Source organism: Styela clava, chromosome 10 (assembly GCF_964204865.1).
Source record: "Styela clava chromosome 10, kaStyClav1.hap1.2, whole genome shotgun sequence".
Classification (NCBI taxonomy): Eukaryota; Metazoa; Chordata; class Ascidiacea; order Stolidobranchia; family Styelidae; genus Styela; species Styela clava.
In genome coordinates, this window is record NC_135259.1 from 842,599 (window position 1) to 860,610 (window position 18,012).

The 18,012-nt window shown below is 33.9% G+C and overlaps 1 protein-coding gene across 1 annotated transcript in view; it reads right to left on the minus strand.

Annotated features, from left to right (window-relative positions):
* LOC120332366 (uncharacterized) overlaps positions 1–17,698 on the minus strand; it is a 33,679-nt gene extending 15,981 nt beyond the window's left edge. The window contains exons 1-15 of the mRNA XM_078117099.1: positions 17,366–17,698; positions 16,620–16,672; positions 16,372–16,412; positions 14,627–14,684; positions 13,654–13,714; positions 11,652–11,704; positions 11,079–11,137; positions 10,642–10,773; positions 10,123–10,171; positions 4,489–4,547; positions 4,030–4,164; positions 3,517–3,565; positions 3,058–3,116; positions 2,621–2,755; positions 2,114–2,162 (exon numbers count right to left, since the gene is read on the minus strand). Of these exons, the coding sequence (XP_077973225.1) occupies positions 2,114–2,162; positions 2,621–2,755; positions 3,058–3,116; positions 3,517–3,565; positions 4,030–4,164; positions 4,489–4,547; positions 10,123–10,171; positions 10,642–10,773; positions 11,079–11,137; positions 11,652–11,704; positions 13,654–13,714; positions 14,627–14,684; positions 16,372–16,412; positions 16,620–16,672; positions 17,366–17,392 (1,019 nt within the window). The 5' untranslated portion in view covers positions 17,393–17,698. The remainder of the gene's footprint in view (positions 1–2,113; positions 2,163–2,620; positions 2,756–3,057; positions 3,117–3,516; positions 3,566–4,029; positions 4,165–4,488; positions 4,548–10,122; positions 10,172–10,641; positions 10,774–11,078; positions 11,138–11,651; positions 11,705–13,653; positions 13,715–14,626; positions 14,685–16,371; positions 16,413–16,619; positions 16,673–17,365) is intronic.
* Between the last annotated feature and the right edge of the window lie 314 nt (positions 17,699–18,012).

An 18,012-nucleotide genomic window follows, 5' to 3' on the forward strand; every position in this document is an offset into this window, starting at 1 on the left:
AATGTATTTACGTCAAAACCTCATTTCTACAAGAGGTGGAGCTTAAGCGAAATGTTTATCTTATGCCACCCAAAGAAGCAAATTGTAAAGAGGAAATTGTGTGAAAATTGAAAAAAGTGTATATGGACAGTGGACTGACTGATGCTTCACTGAAATGGTATGACAGAGTTTGAAATTTTATGTTAGAAATTGGATGCAAGACTACTCTTGCAGATCCTGCAGTTGTTTATGCTGCAGATCCTGCAGTTTTTTATTGGCATAATGACATTAATTTGGAAGGAATTTTCACTGTACATGTTGATGACTTCATGTGGTCTGGCAGTCAAACATTTGAAAGGAAGATTATCACGAAATTACGAGAAACATTCAAAGTGGGAAATGAAGAAACATCGTGTTTCAACTTTTCAAGTATGTGGGTCTTCTAATCAGCGAACATAAAGATAGTCTCATTAAATCAAAATGAATACATTTCATCCTTGAATCCTATTCATTTGTCTCGCTTTGCAAGACTAACTCATCTTGAAAGCAAAGTCCATCAGTCTAAAATAGGTCAACTGTTGTGGATTAGTACTCAAGCACGACCTGATATCTTACTTGATACTTGTGTATTGGCCACAAATTTAAAGTCTACAACTGTGGAAGATCTCCTCAGAGTTAACAAAGTGATTAGGAAACTAAAATCAAATTCAGTAGATTTAAACTTATGTAAAGGATTGATGTAAAGGATCTTCTTCTCCAGATTAAAAGAGTTGTTAAAATTTCTTTGGCTGCAGAAACACTTGCTATGTCAGCTGGCGTAGATAAGGCAAGCTTTGTTAGCTCATTGTATAAAACTGTATAAAGAAATCATGCATGGAGTTATAGATCTTGAAAAACTGGCCATCAAAATTGCAACTGATAATCGCTCACTTCACAAGTTATAAAGTTTACCAAGCAAGTGCAAGATAGACGACTGAGAATAAAATAGCAATGTTGAAAGAGATGCTGTCCAACAAGAGATTACCAGAATCCGATGCTGTAACAGCTTGCAGATAACTTGACTAAAAAAGGGTCATCATCGTCAAGTTTGCTGAACATTATACAATGCAATAAAATTAATTACTTTTAATATTAAATAATGGGGAGTTTGTGAATGTTTTGATCTGATTACTTTACCAGACACTTGTAATCAGAGTGCCATTACTTGTTGTTACTTGATAATTATTACTTGTTTACATGTTTGTGTGAGGGTACAGCTTTGGTGATGATGCAATATAGTTTGTATCAGGCCTGATGAAGGACCTGTATATGTGTATATATATGCCATTGGGGCAAATAAACTTTTCAAAGAGATTACTAATTCGCTTCACAAATATCGCATCCCTGGGTCAGTAATGATAATATTGTTCGCTTAAAATTAGGATCGTAATTTACAAACTGTGATACAAGTCCTACACAAAAGATGAGAATCAGTTGAATATCGCGATTGACTGTTTGAGACGTGGCGATCGACCAGTCGATCGCAATCAACGTGTTGTCCACCCCTGATATAAACCATTATGACGCTGCTGACATCTGTGAGTTATAGTTCTCTCTAAAATTAATTTTCGCGATTTTAATGTTTTATTTCTAAATGCAGGTAACTGCTGACTACGATTTAATTGAAATATTTGCCACAAACACCGTCAGGCAAAAAGTGGCGGGCTCTGTACGACCATTCACTTTAGTTTATTAAACGGATTCATCGCCGTGAATTGCAATTTTGGTGCAATGTTTTAATTTTACCGACGTGTCACAAACTGGGTCATTTTCAGATCAGAGTTCAATCACTTATTTCATTCAAATCCACTATTCTGAATGATGGTTTACTCTTTATTTCTTTCATTATGACAATAGAATTACGGCTTCCTCCACCCTCAAGTCTATGCTTCTGAAAAAACTAATAACTACCTTATCCCATACCCGACATGGAATAGAAACCGGACGTGAGGCAGTGGGTTGCCATGAGGTTATTAAGCTACCTTAACAACTTTCCTCTCCTCCGAGATAAAATGCCAATCCTATCATACGACCTAACGGTCAAAAATAACCTTACTAATGTATAATCAATACTTTGTAGAACCTAAGAACATACCCAAGTATATTGTCTTCGCCAGGTTTGTTTTTATTTGAAGGTGGAATAACTGGAATAAAAAAAAGAATGCTAATATATGCAAATTCAGGTTGTTAATAAAAGAGTTTAATTCGTGAAGTTAGCGGATTTTATTTTAAACATAAGGCAATTTAATTTTTAGCCAAGTAGAATATAAAATCTAAAACTGGTTACAATATTTCTAGCATACTAAGAAGTGGAGAAAGTAGTAAGACACTAATATATCATCAAATCCAATGCAGCGGCAATTTCAAAACCCAGGGTATAGGAAATTGTGTAGGCAAGCAGTGAAGAGAAATAATTTTTTTTTTTAAATAGTACCACCTTATCAGTGGATGCTTGTCTGGGGCCCTGTTCAGAGCAAAAAGAGTAAACATAGAATGAAAAAAATTTTTGTAAGCATGGAGGGCTGATTTTACACGTGCTTGCACAATACTTGTGAGTTGTTCCACTAGCAAAGTATTTTGCCTTGCTATTGAAAATACTTACTTTTTGAATTGACCTGAGTTTTTTCGAAAAAGCTGGAGGATGGTGTAAGAGGAGTGAATCGATCTTTTTTCTTCACACAATACGAGTCGGAAGATCTTCTGGAATCTTCCGACTCGCTGTGGATGATGTCAACATCTGAATGAAATGCATAAATATTAGCATCAATTAAATGATATACATTCAAATTTTTGGTACAGAATTGGGTGCAGATGTCAAAGTCAAAAGTTTGAATCTTCCAAGAGTCTACTCATATTTTTGGTGAAAGAATCTCAAATAGCTTTATGTTGAACATTCTCAATAGTCAAATAAAAAGGCTTGTATATGCCAGAGTTTGTGTTTTTATAGACTGGAGTCAAAATTGCCTTCAACTTGCAGTCATTTCCAAATTTTGATTAAGAGGTGAAAGTAGAGTCAATTTTCTCGTCTGACTAACTAACCTCTTAATCGTTTTAATTCCTCCAGCTTTCGTATTAATATTGTTCTTGGTGACAGATACCTGTGGAGCAAAAGATAACAAGCAGAATGAAATACAAATCAATGTAAAATGGTAAACAAGGGTGATTACTGCAAAGTAGTTTTAATTACCATTAGATAATAATAAGGACCATAGAATTTTAACCACCCAAGCGTTAAATATTTCTGCTTTCTCGAAACCTGCAATGTGTGTTCCTAAATTTTTAATCTGAATACTTTTTCAATCTTAAATTTTCTTTTAAACTCAAACCCGACATGGAATGGTATCCGGACGGGAGACCGTGGGTTCCGATAAGGTTATTAAGCTTCCTTATCGGCTTTCCTCTCCTCCGAGATAAAATGTCAATCCTATCATATGACCTAACGGTCAAAAATATCCTTACTAATGTATAATCAGTACTTTGTAGAACCTAAGAACATACCCAAGTATATTGTCTTCGCCAGGTTTGTTTTTATTTGAAGGTGGAATAACTGGAATAAAAAAAAGAATGCTAATATATGCAAATTCAGGTTGTTAATAAAAGAGTTAATTCGTAAAGTTAGCAGATTTTATTTTAAACATAAGGCAATTTAATTTTTAGCCAAGTAGAATATAAAATCTAAAACTGGTTACAATATTTCTAGCATACTAAGAAGTGGAGAAAGTAGTAAGACACTAATATATCATCAAATCCAATGCAGCGGCAATTTCAAAACCCAGGGTATAGGAAATTGTGTAGGCAAGCAGTGAAGAGAAATTTTTTTTTTTTAAATAGTACCACCTTATCAGTGGATGCTTGTCTGGGGCCCTGTTCAGAGCAAAAAGAGTAAACACAGAATGAAAAAAATAATACACGATTTTGTAAGCATAGAGGGCTGATTTTAAACGTGCTTGCACAATACTTGTGAGTTGTTCCACTAGCAAAGTATTTTGCCTTGCTATCGAAAATACTTACTTTTTGAATTAACCTGAGTTTTTTTGAAAAAGCTGGAGGATGGTGTAAGAGGAGTGAATCGATCTCTTTTCTTCACACAATACGAGTCGGAAGATCTTCTGGAATCTTCCGACTCGCTGTGGAGGATGTCAACATCTGAATGAAATGCATAAATATTAGCATCAAATAATTGATATACATTCAAATTGTTGGTACTGAATTGGGTGCAGGTGTCAAAGTCAAAAGTTTGAATCTTCCAAGAGTCTGGAGTTGCAATTCAAAACTCATATTTTTGATGAAAGAATCTCAAATAGCTTTACGTTGAACGAGCATTCTCAATAGTCAAATAAAAAGGCTTGTATATGCCAGAGTTTGTGTTTTTATAGACTGGAGTCAAAATATAGACTGCAGTCATTCAAATTCAAATTTTGATTAATAGGAGGTGAAAGTAGAGTCAATTTTCTCGTCCGACTAACTAACCTCTTAATCGTTTTAATTCCTCCAGCTTTTGTATTAATATTGATCTTGGTGACGGATACCTGTGGAGCAAAAGATAACAAGCAGAATGAAATACAAATCATTGTAAAATGGTAAACAAGGGTGATTACTGCAAAGTAGTTTTAATTACCATTAGATAATAACAAGGACCATATAATTTTCACCACCTAAGCGTTAAATATTTCTGCTTTCTTGAAACCTGCAATGTGTGTTCCTAAATTTTTAATCTGAATACTTTTTCAATCATAAATTTTCCTTTAAACTCGAATAATCGAATTGAATAAATTTCTGTGCCAACATAAGCAAAATATTAAATGTTCCTTCCTCTCGGTACCCATGAGTCACGTATTGTAAACATTTTTACAAACCATATTAGTTACGAATTTTTATGTAATAATGAAACATCTATCTTTTTTGGTGAATCAATAAAATATGCGAAATTGAACCATATTTGGGTTTTCGCTTGACATCGGTTTTGGTAAATTATTTAAAAATGATTTGACCCTGAAAGTTAAATATTCACATGTGGATCAGTGTTCACTATTAGCACACTTTTTTGCGAAAAGTGGGAAGCACTTTCGCAACTTTTTTTATTGCGAAATAGCGCTTTTTTTGCGATTGCGAAATAGCACTTTTTTCCGATTTTAAAAGGCAAAAATTCAAAGTTGACAATTATTTTCGTGTGAGTGCAAATAAGTTGCGTACTAGTACTTTTGTAACCCAATTTTGCATTACATAATGATATTTGCTGGAATTCTAATCTATGTGGTACATACATTTGAGATAAAGCTTTTGCATTAACGGAAAAATTCTTGTTTATAATATGATTATTATACAAGCACACCAATTCCGCTTCTCCCACAAAAACAGTTGGCGGCCTCTTTGAAACCAGATGTCCGAATACAACGCAGTGCGTTTCTTCAAACGAGAGTGGTCATGTGACTGTCAATGACATCGATGAATTGCGACCAAAGTACTCGATTTTCTAGTGCAAATTTGACGGGATTTGGTCCTTCCGTAGTGAATTTATTTATTGGAGCCATTCAGAAAGTTCTGATACCCGATACGGCATTGTTTTTTGTAACGAATGTAAACTTAGGCCAATATTTTTTGAATTAAGAAGAAACTTTTAGCAGCATCTCACAGATTTGCGAAATCACCAAATAGCACGTGCACGTGCCATTTTGCGATATTTAATATTATCTATTCATTCTCGATAAATCGAACTTAGACCAGAGTCAAAAATTAAATGCAACTATTTCTCACTGATATGCCAGGTTATGATATTATTGCCAAGAATATTTGTGAGTATATCACTGGACAGAAATATTTTGCACCCCTGCTGTTTGAAGAACAACAATTCGCTAAAGTTGATGATTCGAATACACGGGAAGCATTTATTTATCATCTCACTGGCCAACATGTGGCAGAATTGTACGATCATGTTGTCCTCTCTAAATAATAACTTTTTTATTGAATGTTTATATTTTACATCTGTGTATTAATTATATGTTCTTGTTGGGTTTTCATTACATTCATTCAACGTCGGTTTACAGACATCTAATGTATAACTCTCGCAACCAAATATTTTTTGTTTTGTATGCAACCACCTGGATGGTGCACCAAAAAACGAATTTGATTTTATTGAAATTGGAACACACAAATACAGAATTTTACATTTCATACACAACTAACAGATGCCACATGCAGGCGCTCAGCCAAGATTTTTCCAACGGGGGTCTTATGGTAAAATTAAATACCGGTAAGTGCTTTAATCGTACAATTTACAACGACTTAAGACGTCTGTTAAATAAATTCCAGCAGAGTTTCGTGTAGCTCGCCTCCCTCTGTAGTCGTTTGGTGAATATTTGGTATGTGTATTTCAAGAATATACCCGCTTAATCTTTCTATTGCCATTCTATGAGTATTTACCTACACATGATTAGAGACGGGCAAAATCGGATTTTTTCTAATGGAGAAATCATTTTAAGAGAAAAGTAAAACTCGCGAGCATCAATGGTGTTACAATTGTTTATATGCACAAAAACATTGATTGAATGTGCATGAAATGTGTGAAACTATTACTCGTGGTAATTCAATGTTAATCTCTTTATTGCCATTCTATGAGTATTTACCTACATGTGATTAGAGACGGACAAAATCAGATTTTTTCTAATGGAATAATTTGAATATTTTTTTTTTAATAGAAACTTACTAAAGACTGAAAACTCTGTAACAAGGCGGAGTTTTAACTGTCTAATTTTGTCACAATCGCGGATTCTTTTTTGTCATCGTGACCGTTTCAGTGGCCGACATCTTAATTATTGTTGCACTATATTTTAAAGCACTTTTATCCCAATAATTCTCACGCAGCGGCAGACATTGAATTTTTTTTAAATTTCAAGCCGAACTATGAGTTCACATCGGCGAGAATATTAAAGACACTATTAAGTAGTGAATTCATAAACATTTTATTTTTATTTCAATCTCATCATCTGGTTCGATAACAGTTTGTAAATTACGGTCCGAGTTTTTAGCGAACAATAATATCATTACTGACCCTGTGATGAAAATATTTATAAAGCTAACAATAGCTGACTTTTTATGATTTTAATTTCTAGCGTTTGTGTGGTATTTTCCTATTAAATCATGAATAATGAATAAAACACTTTGCAAAATCGCCATTTCATGAATACTCAGTGTTGCTTTGAATCAAATATACTGATTAAATAAATCGGCAATGATAGCAATTCTACATGGTCAAAATAATATTCCCGCCTGAACTCTCTGGAAATTTCCATAGAATACATTATTCACCTGTCTTACTTTATCTGGTTTGACGTTTCTAAACGTAAAAACGGCTTTGAAGCGCTTGAATTGAACTGATATGCTAGGCGCAGAAAAAAAATCACCACAACTGAAAGATTTCTCATATTTATCGTTTCCGTCTGTTAGCGACAGTCGTAGGTGAATTCTTCCTCGTAACTCTTACTTCGAAATTAATGTTAATAAATTTGATCTTGCTTTTTAATGCTTCATAATTTGAATTAATGAAAATGATTGTGTAGGGAGTTTGAAGAAAAGGTCTTAAATTAGCTTATAACAGACCTTTTATATGACTATTATTGAATTATAAAGTAGGTCAACCTATGGCTCAAAATAGCGGGATGCCGACTTTCATAGCGAATTCGTGTGATCTTTCAAAAAATGAAATAGGATGAATAAACATGACATCAATCCATATCGGTGATCGGGGGATGTTATTTAGCACATGCTTTGTACAAATGACCACCTCTCTGACTATGGCCGGTTAAACTAATATCGATTGCTGTGTGTATTAATCGCTGTCTGTTGGATGGAAGGAGTAACGAAAATTTGCGAGGCATTGCTGTTCAGGGAAAGGAGTACCGTTCGCAACTGACACGGTTGGTTGATTGCACAAAGTTTTGTTCACGACATGTGAGCTTAGCAGGTGTCCTTTGTTACCGATGAATTCGCTTGTTTTAAACAAAGGTTTAAACCAGTGGTTCTTAAACTTTTTGAGCCGTGCCCCCCTTTGAAAATATTTACAAACTTCGGCCCCCCCTATTTTTGCTTTGAAAAAATGCTTTTGTGATGGGCAGGTTGCTATTTAATGAGATGGCACTACAGAGTGTTGGTCTCATATCGTCATTGCTCAGATTGTTTAGGCATAAAACGCTTCGGAGTACAACTTTGCCATTCACTGTCGTATGTATAAAGCCAAATAATGGTTGGTCATCATACATTCTCGTATTTCCCCTCAGTTTGTAATACCTGGTAAAGACAAACTAATTTTTAAGTAAAACTAAACACGCAATGAACCTATGCTTTAATGTATTTTCTGCTTAAACGTTTACATAAGAACTTAAAATTTCAATCAATTGTTTACTTCATCACTATTGAGAGATGCCAAAATTATTTACTGTTATTTACTGTTTCATTTTTTTTTTTTTTTTTTTTTCGAATAGAATTATGACATCTCTGAGGAAAACGAGTTAGTTTTTATTATATAATCATCAGCGACGAGATGCTAAAGATAGAATAAAGTAGTGAATCTGCAACCAAATATTTCTTTATTGTAAAAGCGAGATTATAAAATACTAAAAATAAAACGGAAAACACCATGAGTTTTGTTTTTGGGTGGACCGCGACAGATTAAAAACACTTTCTTAGACATTGCAAATCTCATGAATTCCTTGTGCCTGCGGCACACCAGTAGTGTTCTAAAACTACCGACTTGAAATAAATTTTACTCCGTGGGATTTTATCGTAGACTAAGGAATTAATCGAGCATTGCGATAAAGCGGAGTAAGAGTTGCAGGGACAGCTCATAATGGTGACATTGGCAAGAATACAAATCAAAACAAAATGTAATCGGGCACTTTGCCACACATTTTTATGGTTGCGGATTACCGTGGTATTTTGGAGTAGTGGTGCTTTTATTTTATCGACGCAATCGCAGATTTAATTTATCACAATCAAATGAATAAAGCAACCATTTTAAATGAATATTTTATTCAACACGAAAACCATTACATATCCGTTGACAAAGTTGGCTCTTATGAGGACTGGCGTAATGTCGAGGACAGACTCAGGATTCGTACCGCGGGGATTTCGAGTCGATGAATATGTATTTTAATTGTACTAAATTAAGTATACTTTCTGGGATATTATACCAGATTTTTCTAATGAAGTCAAGGAATTCGCATCAGTGCAATATATATCAAAACGAAATATAATCGGGCAGTTGATCACACTTTGATATGTCCGCGGATTGGCGTGGTATTTTAGATCGGTAATGAGTTTATTTTGACATGAGTCGCCGCAACCGCGAGTTACCTTGAACACAAATGAATTAAAATAGAGAGACATTTTGAATTTTTTTAGTTATTACGAGACAGAAAAAATTATTATACCACGAAAAAGCCGGTATTTTCAATGAACGCGGAGACCGTTTCAGGAGCCGTTACATGTAAATTTCCGATTCCATCTTGTGACCTCTTGCGCCCCCCCTGTGAGCATCTCGCGCCCCCCTAGGGGGGCGCGCCCCCCAGTTTAAGTACCACTGGTTTAAACAAAACTCGGTTAACAGGAAGGCACCTTTTTAATTCGTAATATTAACCGAAGAAGCGCTTTTTTGAGTATCTACTCTGTTTGAAAAGAATTTGAGCAGAAACTAGGGCACCTAACTTGCTGAAATCGGCAAAAGCACTTTCGCACTTTTTTAGAGTTAGAGTTAACACTGATGTGGATATTTTACGAACTTTAAATAAAAATTTCACCTGTAGTTTTGATACCTGTAGTTGTGGCATGAAGGGATAGTTATGTGTGAGAGGATTGCTAGACCTTTGCCGCCATAGGGTGGCACGACTTCCTCCACCATCAAGTCCATGCTTCTGAAAAGACAAATAACTAACTTATCCCATACCCGAAATGGTAACCGGACGGGAGACCGTGGGTTCCCATAAGGTTATTAAGCTACCTTATCGGCTTTCCTCTCCTCCGAGATAAAATGTCAATCCTATCATATGAGCTAACGGTCAAAAATATCCTTACTAATGTATAATCAATACTTTGTAGAACCTAAGAACATACCCAAGTATATCGTCTTTGCCAGGTTTGTTTTTATTTGAAGGTGGAATAACTGGAATAAAAAAAGAATGTTAATATATGCAAATTCAGGTTGTTAATGAAAGTTAATTTGTAAAGTTATCATTTGAAAGGCAATTTAATTTTTAGCCAAATAGAATATAAAATCTAAAATTGGTTACAATATTTCTAGCATACTAAGACGTAGAGAAAGTAAGGAGACACTAATATATCATCAAATCCAATGCAGCGGCCATTCCAAAACCCAGGGTATAGGAAATTGTGTTGGCAAGCAGTAAAAAGAAATATTTTTTTTTTTTTCAAAAATAGTACCACCTTACAAATCGTTGGATATCAGTGGATGCTTGTCTGGGGCCCCTGTTCAGAGCAAAAAGAGTAAACACTAAATGAAAAAAATAATACACGATTTTGTAAGCATGGAGGGCTGATTTTACACATGCTTGCACAATACTTGTGAGTTGTTCTATTAGCAAAGTATTTTGCCTTGTTATTGAAAATACTTACTTTTTGAATAAACCTGTTTATCTTTGAAAAAGCTGGAGGATGGTGTAAGAGAGAATCGAACTCTCTTCTTCACACAATATGAGTCGGAAGATCTTCTAGAATCTTCCGACTCACTGTGGATGATGTCTACATCTGAATGAAATGCATAAATATTAGCATATTTAAAACAATCAATTGGTACAGAATTGGGTGCAGGTGTCAAAGTCAAAAGTTTGAATCTTCCAGAGTCTGGAGTTGCAATTCAAAACTCATATTTTTTGTGAAAGAATTTCAAATAGCTTTATGTTGAAAATTCTCAATAGTTAAATAAAAGGCTTGTATATTCCTTATATATGATTTTTCGTGTTTTTACAGACTGGAGTCAAAATTTCCCTCAACCTGGAGTCATTTCCGAATTTCAGGGGGTGAAAGTAAAGTCAATTAACTGACTAACTAACCTCTTAACTCTTCCCTTTCCTCCAGCTTTCGTTTTAATATTGACCTTGGTGACATAGAGCTGTGAAGCAAAAGATAACAAATAGAATGAAATACAAAATAATGTAAAATGGTGAACAAGGGTGATTACTGCAAAGAAGTTTTAATTACCATTAGATAATAATAAGGACCATATTATATTTTTAACCACCCAAGCTATATATATTTCTGCTTTCTCAAAACCTGCAATGCGTGTTCCTAAATTTTTAATCTAAATACATTTTCAATCTTAAATTTTCTTTTAAACTCGAATAATCGAATTGAATAAATTCCTGTGCTAACATGAGTAGAATATTGAATGTTCCTTCCTCTCAGTACCCTTAGCGGCGTATTGTAAACATTTTTAAATACCATATCAGTTATTAGGAATGTTTATGTAATAATGAAACATCTATCTTTTTTGGTAAATCAATGAAAAAATATGCGATCTTGCACCATATATCGGTTTTGCTAAATTACTTGAAAATGATTATAAAGACCCTGAAAGTTAAATATTCACATGTGGATATTTTACGAACTTTAAGTAAAAATTTCACCTGTACTTTTGAATCCAGTAGTTTTGATTCCTAATCTTTTTCACGTTCTGGTTCTAAAAATCAAACACAAGGGAAATTTAATACAAGCCCACAACTACTAGGTTTACTATTAGGGAAACTTTCTTGAACAAAGTTTCAACAGTAAATACTAAATGTGCTTTTAATACTTTTTTTCATAAATAAATAAATGTTTATACAAACAAAGAAAACAAAAGAATACCTCATCAAAAAACATGAGAAATTATTTTGGTCAAGCTGAGGGATTTCCAAATTGAATCCAAAAATTTAAACTATCGATTATAAATGATTACCGTAGTTATATTACAATTCTTAATTTTAAGAATACTTTATTTATTCAAAATATTTATATAAAAAATTTAATTTTAGAGCCATTTAATTTTTCAAAACCATAACAAAAAACTTGTTGAATCATGTATATTACTTGTTTCTGTCAACTGTCTATCGCTAAACATGACAATTTTGAGTAAATGTGAATACACTCGGCCCTCGGGTAGAGCTCGACCGATAACACTTTTTGACGTTGATACCGATATCGATATATCGGCCAGCTAGTGGCCGATAGCCGATACTGCTATGCCAATATTGATATAAATCATATTTTGAGCCACAAAATGGGCTTTTATGATGTACCTCATGAGTGTAGTAGTTTCATTTTTATATCTATTATCATTGCAGTAAGACTTTTATTTAACTAACTCAACAAATGTTATTCTGTAACTTTTTCTGCTACTTCAATATCAGTCTAGCTATTTCCAGTAAAAAGATTGTTAATTTGACGATTTTAAATATATCTATGGGCATAGGGCATTAGAAAAATTATAAATTGATATATTTTAAAGTGAATCGTGATAATGATAAATTCCTTTGATATTGTGATAGCATATGTGCAGTTACATGTTAAGTTTTTAATAACTTTGTTTCCAGAGACTCTTAATACCTTATTTAGTCAATAATAATGAATTGAGTTTTTTTTTGTAATTCTCAGCAAAATGATAAACAACCATCAATGTAGATGAAACTGTTACCCCAGAAATTCAAAATTGAATTTGGGGAGGTCACAAATTCGGAACTGACATTGCTTTGAGCTACATGTACCATGTTTCTGTGATTACTAACACACCAGCTTCAAATCGATTTTATTTATAGGGCCACCGTTTAATGCTGATATTAAATTTGCCTTTTTCTCACTGTGCACTCTCTCAAAAACATCACTTTATAAAACGCATTGTTACTCCAAATAATAACTTTTCAGTTATGATCATGCATGAAAAGGCTAATCATGAGACACCGGAAATTAGGAGAGACACCTTTTTAACGCAAAATGAAAGCGAGAGAAATAATGGGAAACCAATTACGCAGGGGCGGGAGCCGTTGTAGCACGCAGCCCGGCACTTGCCGAGTATGGTCGATATGATATATTGGCAAACACGCAATATCGGCCCGATATATTGGTTGGCCGTGTATCGGTCGAGCTCTACACTGGGGACATTCAGGTTTTTTGAAAGAGGAAGGTGTCAGGAATAGGGCTTGGCGCAATATTCTTATAACAGATAGCGAATATATGACATTTTACTATTCGAATGTCCGGTACCAGGCGACCTGCACCTTTTTGAATTTCAATGTAATTCGCGCATCTCTAATTCCCTCGTGAATTGCACAAGAATTTACCCACGGTGCTCAATAACAGACAAATTAAAAAAAACTTTGTATTTTTGCTATGATGTTTCTGCTTTCTCTCTGCACCTGATGCATCATTTCAATTCCCCATTTTGAAAAAGGCACACAAACACCGTTCTGCAAATTTTTTCAATTCTGGCTGGTGGCATGTTATTAGCCATTTCATGCATGACCGGAATATAAAATTCTTAACAAAAATTAATTAGTAAAATGATGTAAGCATATTAAGTCGTCAGAATCTGAGGTATATAAATGGCATAGATTTGAAACTGACAAGTAAAGTATTTTTTAAAGCTTGTATTACCGTAATTTCCGGCGAATGAGTCCGTTTGTGGGCCATCTTTTTATCCATTGTAATTGTATATCTAAAACAAAAATTTTAATTATAGATCACCTCAAACAATAATAACTTCAAGTAGATTGAATGAGACTTTATGCATAGACTCTCTACTTCAGCTATATCAGTGGCCAGGTAGGCAGGCAGTGGTTAAAGCGTCAGACTTATCAACATCATATGTTAAAATATTAGTAAAAATACAAAAAGCTCTGGTACTTCAAAAACTCTAATAGCTTCGTACCAATCAGTGAGTGCTTGTGCAAAACCTTGTTTGAAGCAAAAGCCACAGAAAATGCTGTATAAAAAATTGTGAGGAAAATAAACCTAGAAAACAATGCTTCGATCAGAAAAATGTTCACACAGACCCAAATACATCAATTCTAGCTTCGGATTTAGGTTAAAAGCAAATCAACTCACTAATTTTTGATTGAACGATAATATAATTTTAACCAGAAAAGCATGTTTTATCTTTGTTCCAGCTGGAAATGTACAAATTCAAATTTGCAACGTTGAACAAATTTCAAAATTTTTAGATTGCAATTTGAAAGAACTCGAAACTTAGACTATGGGCCTCGCTCTATTAAACATTAACAATCACTGATCTCCAACTATTAAAATCTAGCTTCTGTTTCTTTTTTTAATTCAGCGCTTGTGTTGCAATTTACATATATAGAGTTCAAATCACCCTGGATCGAATGAATTAGGAAAGCAATGCTGAACCAGAAAGGTGGAAGTCTGTTCAAGAATAGTAGTTCCTCACATATTGGTAGATATCAAAGGATACTTGTACAAAGCCTTTTTCGGGAAGAAAGGAAAACAGAAATCTAAAAAAATGGTATGGTACAGTATTCTACTGTATTATATGAAACTCTGATCTGAACTCAACACAGTGATCTTTGCATAAACATGTGTAACTCTCAACTAAGAAAACATATCATACTTGATTTCAGCAAAGATGTTTCCTGTTGGAGCCGCTCTTTTTGCTGACTTCGTTGCACCTATCAAGTCAAAAAAATGTGATGAGCTTTTATGGGATTCTGATCTAAAATTCCCAAGTCTTAAGTCTACACACAGATTGTATTTTTGTATGATAGGGTAACTTAGAAAATTTAAATTTACAGTATTATAAAAAAATGATTCATATTATGTCTTTACTTTGGTGGACTATCAGTGTATGAGTAGAATTAATAAGTACTGGGTTTTGAAAATGGTCCATAATGTCTTTAACAGCTGATGCCGATGTGAACACACGGGTATACCAGAAATATAAGACTTTAATGTTCGCCGACCCGCAAGAATTAATACCTCCAAAATGGAGAAAGTGTGGGATTAGAGATTACCAATTTTGGGATGTCGCAATAAAATTGATCGCAGTGATAAAAACACATAGCCTCCATGGTGAATTTAACAAGTAAAAACCGCTCTGTTGCCGAAAAAACGCTCTTCATGTTTCTTTAAATTTCCAGAGTGATTATCGACCTCCGACATTCTAGACCTCGGTTGTGTATGAAAAAAAATGTTCGTGAATATTCGGTATTCATAAAAAATATTCGAACTATTTTATTCAAAAAAATATTCGATCGGCCCACCCCTAACTACTACCCATATATTTTTATCAAGCCCCCACATACCATAGGATTCATAATGACGTTCAGGTATTCCTGCAGGCCAAAATTTGAAAGTATACCAAGTGGGTGTTATCAACAACAAAGACAAAGGTCCTAACATGTCAGCCGTGCTTAAGATGTTCTCTATTTTAAAATCGGAATTTTATTAGGACCAAAGTCAAACTGGATAGGGGAGAGATACGTTAATGATTTAGACATAAAAGCAATACAACACGAGGTAATAAAGAGCCTTACTCACCACTAGGGCAATATTATTGCCCTTTACTAAATCTGTCTCTATTGTACCAAAAATACTTCCATTTCGATATTTGAATAACGTATATGCAGTTACATATAAAATACTGCTGAGTGCTGATATTTTGCATAACTATGTTTCCAGAGTTATAAATGGAGTAGGCCTATGGAAATCACATGTCTCCCCAAAAACTGAGTGTTGAAAGCTGAAAATTGCAGACTCTCAATACCTTATTTACTCAATTCTAATAGATTCAGTTTTAATAGGGCAGTTGTAGCCTGTATGTACTATTTTAATCATATTATCATTAGTCTTAATTCTTGAGATTTTTGTGTAATTTTGGTCAAAATATTAAATAACCATTAATATAAAAAAAAAATGTTAACCAAAGATTTTCAAAATTGTAGCTAGTTTGATGATGACATTATTATTTGATGAATTTATTGTTACTGTACACAGCCATCAAAATGCAAGAGTGCAGTTATTTGTCTTGTTACTGGATGATAAATACTAAGTATGGCCATCATAAAATCCCCACAATGCGTGCTTCAGCTGTGAGTGAGCAGCACCATGTTGCTATGGATACTGACTTGACATGTTCTAATTAATTCTATTTATAAAACTATCGTTTTCTGTGGATACTAAATTGCCTTTTTCCCTTGTACTCTCTCAAAACAGATATTGCAAATAATAACTTCAGGTGCCGGAAAAACTTCAGGTGCCGCTGCTTGCCTAATAAAAAACACTGTACAAAACAAAGGGTGGTCGTGAGGATATTTTCTCTTTATTTAAAGTTTTTCTTTTTATAATAGTAAAACATACCTGGTGATTGCACAATTTTTGCTTTTTCCATTATCTTTTGCCTAAAAAGAATACAAATTTGCAATGGAACTTGAAAATGGAAATGTATTCAAACATTCAAAGATTGTTCATCGATATTTCAGAATGGGTAACTGTTTCTTCTTGGGAAAATGCAAGAGTGATTTGTCCTGACACACTCTTCTTATATTACCTGGAAAAATTTATCTCATCATTCCAAGGAAAGTAATCTATTTATCTAATCAATTTACCTTCTCACTCTACTTCTCTTCTCCTCCTCCCTCCTCGTTCTCCTCTCTTTAAACTGAAAAAGTTTAATATTTTAATAACATTCAAAAATACAGACATTTTTGCGATTCTGGGTGCAGATAATTTATTTTTTCTATTGCCTTGAAAATGAAAACGGTTAAACAACATCCCGGTGTCTAAAATGCATGAAAATATTATAATCAATCATTTTCAATATAGTCACTTCTTTATTTCGCACAGAACCCAAAAACCACTGAACTATGATTTTGAAATAGATTTTGAAAATAAGGTTGTGAGTCAATGTTTTGAACAGAACTGAAAAGTCACAATATTACCATTTTTAAAATTTGTAATGTTATCTAATATAAATTTAATATTTATCAGTTTATCCAGTCAAAATTTGGTTATCTTGAAGTTCAGAAGTTAGCTCGGGTCAGAATCTTGGAATTTTAATTCTTTTTTTTGCTTAATCTGGGCAAGCCATCTGACAGCCATAGTCTGATAGTTGTTTTACTGAAAGCAGGAATTCAGATGAACTGGATGAAAACTTCTAATTTTGAATTTGAATATTAAAGATTTAGAAGATTAAAATATTCGGAACACATAACTGCATAAGGACTCCTGGGGCAAAACTATTTTCTTATAGCCTACAATCAAAAAATATATAATGAAAACAAATAGCTGAATAGTGTATTGTTTTTAAATTTAGCTTTAAAATAATTTATTTACATATACATGCTGTACATACCTCTTCAACAATTCTTACTCCTCCCATATTAAAATCACCTTAGTATAATAGCTGAATAATGTAATTATAGTACCGTAGTAGATAGACTATGACTGTATGATAAAAAAGTACATACAAAATTAACAATACAATAACTTTCATAGAACTTGTCAACTACACAAATTCAAACCGGCAGTGGTGAAAAACTTTCGAAAATATAACAGAACCCAAGGATATTGGCACCATAGATTTAACGTTATACGTAATTACTGAATTATACGCTATACCTAAATTTCAGAAATACAAATAAAATTGACAGTCCCGGTAACGAGCTAACGTTAAATCTCCATCGCCGTGGCGTTAATGCACACAGTACTGGTAACAGCTAACGTACCGGTATGTATGTACTGATGTACCACGGTACGGTACACGTGGTACGGTACGTAGGCTATATAAACTTAAAAGTCACCTTCAGGGTAGACGTGAACGGACACGGGTCAAAAGTCACTATATTACATTCATTGATTACATTATCAAAATTAATTTTATGACTTTGACCGTAAATGCGTTGACACTGATCGCAGGACTAAGCAAGCGGAGGTGGTACTTTTTCACAATAGTGAAACCGAGCTGCTAGTATTTATTACCATAATGGCTAATCAAGCTTC